An 8,924-nucleotide genomic window follows, 5' to 3' on the forward strand; every position below is an offset into this window, starting at 1 on the left:
GTGTTTTATGCAGCAAATACTTAATTTATTTTTGGATATCTCTGCGGCAACCTGTATAACATTCATTTACATGGAAATTATCAATGTTTTATACCTGTACTTTAAGATATTTGTAAAGGTGAAAAATTCCAGGTTTTAAAAAAAATACACTCAATATGTGTATTTTAGCATGAATGTATTTCTTATTACATTTCGTATTTATCTTTTATGATTGTGTGAGCATCGCAACTTACAGGTTACGTTAGTGCAATGATTCATTTCATTTATAGATAAGTTCTATATAATGATTATTGTCAGTTCTAAAAAGACACCACCAAAAAGTAACTTTCTGACGTATGTTTATGAACACTAAATTTAAAACCGATTCAGGCTTTAAATACGGATTTGTTAACGAAACACTTCATATGAAAAAAATGCATGGCTAATGTTGATTTTATAATTTGTTTATACACGTATTCATTACTACATATAAAAATTTTAGCCAACAAACATATCTAATCAACATAACGCAAATTGAAAACATATGCTGATCATATGTTTTAAACAAACATATGTTCAATATATGTTCAACATACGTTGAACATATAATTACCACAAATATATGTTCAACATATGTTTTGAGTCTGTAATATGTTTAACGTATTTTTCAAACATATGTTCAACATACTATGAAAAATTCATATGTTTAACGTATGTTCAACGTATGTTCAACATACGTTACTCGAAACATATGTTGAACATATGTTGCAGTTTTACCTGTGTAATGATCAAGTTAAGAATGTGCATTATACATTACACACTTAGACAAGGTGAGCACTGTTTGCTTGAAACGTTAAATGATATTGTTTTAAAAAAAGAATAACATTTTTGCAACAATTAAGAATGAAATTGTATTTACAAATATTTGCTAACTTTTGACAGCAATCAACGAACACTTCCTTGTTTAAATAATATAGGACGGAAGTGAATTTTGAAATTCTAATTCCTTGTTTCAAACAAATTTTTTTTATTATGATATATCTATTGGAAAAGTTATGGGAATGCACATGTGTCTTTTGTTTTGTGTCTTATATGCTGATACACTCAATGGACTCATTCCTGGAGGTGTTGGAGTATGTAATACTTCATCTCAAATATTCAAGTAAGTTGTTTTACTCATGAAATTTACGCGTATAGCTTTCAACTACAAATTCCATTGTCGTTTTATTGCCAATAATTTAGTTGCATTTAAGTGTTGTTTAAATAAGTTATATACATTTTCTGAAATAAATTGTTTAAGTGTTAAACGCCAGATAAGTAAAATAGTATCAAGTTGGATTTTTTTAACCTTTTTTATGCAGAGAAAATACATAATTTGTATTGATTAGTTTAACACCTTGGGTTAAAAGCATATATCTTAAAAAGTTTCAAATTGTTTTGGTACAATGGTGTTTATAATTTTCTTTCGATATTTGTTCAACTCAAAATATAAGTACAGGTATATAATAAGTTTTATTTTTCGAGTGATTGTTGTATGGCTTATTCAGTGACAACATTAAATTAATTGAGTGTTGTCATATTTTTTTTAAATAACCTACATATAGCTCAGGGTGCAAATGTATGTAATCGATAGAAACCCATATTTAGTAATCGTTATGTTTTCATGTCAATTAGGTGCTGCACAAATTATCAGCTTCAGGATGATATTTGTAAACGTAAGTGAACATATTAAATAAATAATCTACTGCCATATTATTACACATTAAGGTTTTTTCTTCAATAAGCATACGTCAATGATAAGTCAAGGAAAGATTATTACTAAAACCTAAATAGTATTCTATGTATAGTACTGTATAAAATTATCAATAGCATTTCAATAGTACCTGATCATATATTTTCATTAATTACATGAATACATAAATGATGACTTTAAGCCGTTTCATTTCGGATGCTATGCAATAAGCATTCATTTTTACAAACTAAGGTAATATTATATTGTTTACTAAAAAGCATGCATAGGTACCTTTGGCGAAAACTGTACCGCAGGAATATGTCTGGAGGGATATTACGGATTTGGCTGTAAGGATAAGTGTAACTGTACGAAACAAACGGTCTGCAATAGGTTCAAAGGATGCATAACAGGTAAAACTCAAAATGATTCGAAAATGAATATTACACAGTGTAGGTAAACAGTTACATTCACGATAAATTCTTTGTTAACTATTCCATCTAGCTATTTTACAATGTATACATTGCTGACAGTCAGTAAACATTTGCCATATTTGTAACGCAGGCTTAACGTTCATTCAAGTTACTTGAAGGCGTGCCACCTGTTTCGCACTTACATCGTGTATGCCGACGGATGAAAGCGATGACATCCATGTACATGCTATTAAATGTTAAATGTATTAAGATAATTGGGCAAAGTTTTTTTTCTTCATTTCATGCATTTTAACAATTTTGGGGGCGTTTTTCACTTAAATATACTTTATTGTTCTTCTGTTAAAATGTATTCTATATTTAGTTCACCCACCTCTCGGAATGCCATCACTCAATCTATCATGTCACTTTTATCCTATGAAAAAAAATTCAACACAATATTTGCAAAAATAGATTTTTATTTCATTTAGAACGAATCGATTAATTATTATTAATCAATTATAACTTGAATTATAACTATAAATTGATTTTGATGTTTCAGTGTTATCCTAGAAAAATTGTTGTTTAAACCACACTTTGGATGTCTTTGGACTGATATGCATCAGAAATTCACAAAGATGAAATCATTTTTTTTCTGAAACGTCGTTTTTGTAACTAAGCGTTCACAAAGAAAACATGACCGATATTTGTGTAGTGTACGCAAACCATTGCATGGTAAGGTGAGAACTGCTAATTGGGATAGTAATCTCGCTATAAATCCGTTTCAAGATACCCCTTTAGGTATTTTTTTGTTGCATTTGCTGCTGTTATTTAGCATTTCTAATGTATATAACGTTAATTTGAACAAGATAGAAATTGCAGACATCAACTCTCACATGATAATATATGAAGTTGGTAAACATATACAATTCGTGAGAAAATTAGAGGCGGCGGTAATGTACGATATCTGAAGGCTAGCTAACATTGTGAAGGTCAATATGTGTGTGACATTTAATATTTGAGCGTTTTTTATTTTTAGCGCCAAGGACAATTCGCAAAAATTTAAAAAATAAAAATTAATCTATATATTTATAGCTCGGATTCGCAAAATTAATCGACGTAAAAATTTCCTGATTTATGGTAATGCTATTTTCGTTTTTCTACGATCTGTGAAATCTCCTTAAAATGTGTGTTTAGTTGAGAATGCCGTGTGTGTGTCTCCTTTATCCTCAGTAGAAAACAAAGCTTGTCAGAAAGTTATAGTGTCTTCAAAGTAGAGGAGGTATAATATGGAATTCCGTAGAATTAAAATTATAATATTAAATAGATATTTTCTCTCTGAATATATATCACACTTATCATCGAAGCAAAAAGAAATAGCGGAGTGTGTATATATGTTTACGTCATCTTGGCGATGACGTCGGTTAGCACTCTTGATGTGTGCCATTAACATTTGGGAACGATCCAAAATACTATTAGGACCAAATACTTTCATGAATTCATATCAGCCATAAAAAGGTAAACCTGAGTGTATTGGATAAGTTGTTGTGTACAATATCTGTTTATAAGAATATCTTTTATAAGGAAAGTAATACATATATTATGTAATTTGATTAATAGTACGGTATGAAAAAGAAGACGAAAAAGGCCAAGCCATCAACAAAATAATACCGGTTATATTTGCTGTGGTTTTAAGCGTTGGATCTATTCTTGTCGTATCAACTTTATTACTGAAACAAAAGTATGTATATATGAAACATTAAACGCTTACTAAGAATATGAAGTATCTAGATAGTCAATTTTAAACTATTGTTTTCTTGAAGGTAAATTATTGCATGTATGCATGTTCAAAAGAAAAACTCATTTTATTGTAAAAAATCGGTTAAATACAAGTCTACAAATGATGATCTTAATATTGCTGTTATTTTAAGCTCAACTTATCTGAAAGCTCAAGGGATTTATGGTCAATTTTCTTCTCCGAAATCAATTGTCTGAACAATTTCAGCCAAAACTTTGTTTTCTTAATTTTACAAACAACGGGGAAAAATTTGTTAAGACATTTCTATCTGCGAAAGTAAAGTTTCTGATAAACTAAACTTCAAGAAAGAAAGGCCGACGTCAAAAACTCATATTTTGTCAAGTATATAAGTTTCAGATGATTTTTTTTTTCAGGAATCTTTTTTATTTTGAACCTATAGTTAGCTTTCTGAATTTCTAATAAACAAAAAAGACTCACTTTGGCTTGTGAAGAGATCACGTGGAGATGTACATAATTTGTTCAATCGTGATACATGTTTTGTTTCAAATAATATTTTTCAATTCTTATCATAGTATTTGTGAAGTTTTCTAATCAATTTTCATTTACCGTTTCTTGCCAATAGTCATTTTTAATTGAATACAATTAATTTATAGGTTTTATATTTAATAATTCGGTTCTGTAATTTTTTTATTTTAATATTAAGGGTGTTATTTACTCAGGGTTTGAGTTCTCAAATTCCGATTGTTATAAAGTTCAATGTAATGAGTAAAATTTGTTCTAAACACAAAAAGTATTTATGAAATGAATTATTATTGACAAAACATTCAATAGTTTTACTTTATTATGAAATTAGGCTCAAACAAAAATTGACTTTTAGTCAAACAGAGGAAATTCGGACTAAATTTTGCAGATTTTGTTTTCTGCTAAAAGTTTTTTGGCAGTAGTGTAATATTAAAAGTTAGGATTTTATATTTAAGTGTATGTAATTTTGCATATTTTCCGTTAGTTTTACCTCACTTATTCATAAAAATAATCTTATGGCACGAATAATAAAGATATTGAAAAATGCTTAAAAACGATAAAAGACACCATATCTCAAAATTTTGATCATTGACCTCATGTAAATTTTATTCCAACAGAATAAGGTCAATATAAGTAGTTCAATACCATAAATGTTTTTGTATTATCATCATTCAATTTTTTGTAAAATTGAATCAAAAATGGGAAGGGATTTGAAAAATGATAGAGGAAATTCGGACTTAATTATTTTAAAAAATTTATGCTGAAATCTTAATGTTGTGTGCTTATTTAGTGCCACTACCATTCATAAAGTGTATCTTATTTTTTAAAGTGTTTAATTATTTGTAATATTTTTTTAATTAAGAAAATCTCAATCGTAGTGTAAAATTTTATGGGATTTTTCTTGATTTTTCAATAAATATTCAATGGCCATTAACTCAAAAAGTAGGTCATTGACCTACTTTTCTGAAAGTAAAAAATAACAATACAAGCAAAGGTCTATAACACACAATAGATGGTTTTTCATTATCATCAGTGGATTTTTTTTTCATTCTGAGTAAACGTCAAGACAATATATCTTACTGTATTTTCTTACTGATAAATGTTCATTTATTGGTAATGGAAGATAACAGATATTAACAGGACTAGGTGGACGTGACCATATTTAGACTATATTAATCTTATTAAGACGAAGAGTTCTATTAGAAGATATTGAAAAATTTAAAAGCTGAAATATTTTATCTTTACTAAATAATATTCTATGACAAAACTTATATTCAAAATATGTAGATAGACCCTATACATGTAGGTAACTTGTTGAGCATCCAGACTCCTTCATTCTTGTTCACACGTTTAGTAGTGACATATTGTTAATTCCAAACGTCCTTAGATGAGCTATGTTGCCAATGGGCTTCGTATTGATTTTGACTTCGATTTTGATTTAATTTATTGTTTTTGTAGTTTAGAAAGTCTGAGAAAGAATATATCAGGTAAACAAAAATATGAAAACTACATGTAGTTAAATTAATGTTTTCAAACACTGAGTTTTTTCCACTCTTTTGATTTTTTGTTTGTTTATAATCCACCAACCTTTGACTTTTAAAGAAAACCCGTTTTTCTTCTTTTTTGAAAAAAAAATTGAAGATTTTGTTTTATTATCTTTAGCGAAACCTTAGTTTTAATTATGGAAAGTTTCCCCAGTTTTATGGTTTCAAATAAGTCGCTATAAGAAATATGACATGATGGTCCCTTGCTGATTTTTTTCTTCAGAAAAATGCCATTTTACTTATAAGCATGGACTTCTTGTCTTACATTCAGGGCAAAAATCCAGCCAACACCTTCACAATGGAATCGAGGGAGGTTCTGAAGAGTCGGGCGAGGATTATTCTCAGATGACGAGAGCATCAAACAATTACAACGTCCTGAGCTTCAACAGAAAATTTAATGCAATTTCCACAGTCAACGCAACTGACGAAGAAGATTTCTACGACGATACAAGCGCCGGTGTAACATGTTCATCAAATAACGGTACAAATAATGGCCAAGATAGCTACGTGACACTGGCCCTGACAAATAACCACGTGTTACCCATCATAAGAGATAATATCAAGGAAGTTCAGAACGAATGTCAAACTGTTGACAATAAAGAAACGTATGAGTCCGGGGATACTTATGTCACTCTTATCCCTAATCATGTTTCCATTGCAACAAGGAAGCTATAGAAGATTCTCAAACCCAAAACAATCCAGTTCAATATCAGAAGAGTCAGTATTAATTTTCATGGTTAACAACTGTTGGTGTTAAAAATAAAAAACCACTGATATTATTTCAAAAGTATCTTAGTGCCGAGTAATGCAAAACATGTAAATGATGTAATTAGTACAGTGTAAGTGTACGTTTTAATAGAAAATCCTTGTATACAATTAAACAATTTTGTATACAATTTTCCTTGCTATTCATCTTTTTTAGCTCATTTGAGTTGTAAGTTTATGAAGGCTACGCTCTGCTGGCGACCTTAGTTATCAGTCTCTGTCCTTCAGTCTGTTCGTCCGTCCGTCTGTCCGTCTGATATCACTTTTCCAGAGCATATCTTATCTCCCCTTGGCCCACTCTGGCCCAAACTTCACCCAAAGAGTGCCTTTCCTTAAAGGGTGTGCATTGACTTTGAACCAAGTTTTTTGGACTATGGTTAAGAACTCAAATCTGAGTTAAATGAAAACTCTTTGTCCAGATTATAAATTCTCTCCTTTTGGTCCAATCTGGTTCACTCTTTATCAAAAGAGTGCCTATGGATAAAGAGTGTCGAGTCAAGGTCATATCAGATTACACAAAGTCTTTTTTTTTCAGAATAGATATACTCCATTTCTCCTTACCTCTATCTGGCTCATACTTCACATTTAAACAGAGCTTTTTGGTGAAGGGTGTGGAGTAACCTCAACCAAGTTTTAAAGTCATGTGTAGTATAGATCATAGCACATCTCTTTTAAATTCATTTTTCGACTTTAAATTATTTCCCAGTGGCTTAATCTTCTTCAGATTAAACCGAAAAATGCCTATAGGCTTGAATCTTATGTGTGTTTATACCAACTAAAAATTTTCAAGGTCATAGGTTAAGTTCAAAGAAAAATCCTCTAAAATGCTTTTATTATTTAAGCGGCGCCCTTTGAAATGTTCACAATCTTAACGATATTTAGTTGTAATTACAGTGGCTGTATTGGTGTTAACGAAAAGTTTATTTACTTATAAGATCTACCATTGAATGGATTTTATTTATTTTTTTAACTTTATATATAATTTAGCTAAGAAAAATACTTGAATATTTTTCTATATCCTTATTGGGAGTTCTTATTGAGGAGATTGATAAGGCCCTACAATAATAACGATCATCTAGTCCTCCTAAACTTGTTCCGTTCTGTAAGACAACAGCATGGCTGTATTCAATTTGCAACAAAACCGAAACATTTAGACATTATACAATCAGAACCCCCCCCCCCCCTCCCACCCCCTCTGTGTCATTTTTGTCTTTATTCTGCATTTGTATTAACCTCAGAATCTGATTTATAATAGTTGGATCATGTTATTTTATATATGATAAATAAAGTTTCAACAATACATGTAAGAGAAATAAAGTGTGACTTAATGAATGGCTAAGCTTACAATATTTGACCAAAAAATATGTTTTACATGTAAACTGTTTTGAAAAGGATATATATTATAAAAGCCCCAGCGCAATTCGAAGATTCATATCTTTGTTCTACGCTTTTAGTTAAGAATTTCGGGGAAAATATACTTAATTTAATTGTTTATTCCTCTAAGAAGTACGTTACAATATGAAGGCGTCCAATACAACTTGAAATTTCCTTTTTCACGGAAATATATAATTAAACTTAGTTTATAATGTTATAGTTCCGCAAAAATAAAAATCTAGCTTTCATGTGACTTAAATGTGGCACTGGTACTAGCTAACCCAATTAAGGTACTACGAAAATGCAATTGCAATGATTTTATTTATATTGTCTATCAGTTCAAAATAAAAATTTGGTCACAATACTATTTAAATATTGTAGCACTTTCACTTCCAGAATGTAGATTCGCTTGGAAACCCCCCTCCTTTTGTGTCTCTCCTTTCTTTTCTCTCTCTCTCTCTCTCTCTCTCTCTCTCTCTCTCTAATTATATATATATATATATATATATATATATATATATATATATATATATATATATATATATATATATATATATATATATATATCAATAATTTTATTTATATTGTCTGTAAGTTTGAAATAAAATTTTAATCACAATATTATTTAAGTCTTGCAACTCTTTCACTTCCTGGGTATAGAGTCGTTTGGAACCTTCCTGTGTCTCTCCCTTCTTTTTTCTCTCTGTCCTTGTCTTTTTCCGTCACTGTCACTGACATTCTCTCTCTCTCTCTCTCTCTCTCTCTCTCTCTCTCTCTCTCTCTCTCTCTCTCTCTCTCTCTCTCTCAGGGCACGCAAACAAAAAAAATTATTTGTTGAATAC

At 30.0% G+C, this 8,924-nt stretch overlaps 1 protein-coding gene across 1 annotated transcript; it reads left to right on the plus strand.

Annotated features, from left to right (window-relative positions):
* Positions 1–984: 984 nt before the first annotated feature.
* LOC128186636 (uncharacterized) lies at positions 985–8,522 on the plus strand. Its single transcript, XM_052856471.1, has 6 exons — positions 985–1,141; positions 1,654–1,694; positions 1,990–2,121; positions 3,739–3,859; positions 5,858–5,886; positions 6,215–8,522. Exons 1-6 carry the CDS (start codon positions 1,035–1,037, stop codon positions 6,616–6,618), a joined length of 834 nt encoding a protein of 277 aa, XP_052712431.1. The 5' UTR covers positions 985–1,034; the 3' UTR covers positions 6,619–8,522.
* Positions 8,523–8,924: the final 402 nt, after the last annotated feature.

Source organism: Crassostrea angulata, chromosome 6 (genome assembly GCF_025612915.1).
Source record: "Crassostrea angulata isolate pt1a10 chromosome 6, ASM2561291v2, whole genome shotgun sequence".
Classification (NCBI taxonomy): Eukaryota; Metazoa; Mollusca; class Bivalvia; order Ostreida; family Ostreidae; genus Magallana; species Magallana angulata.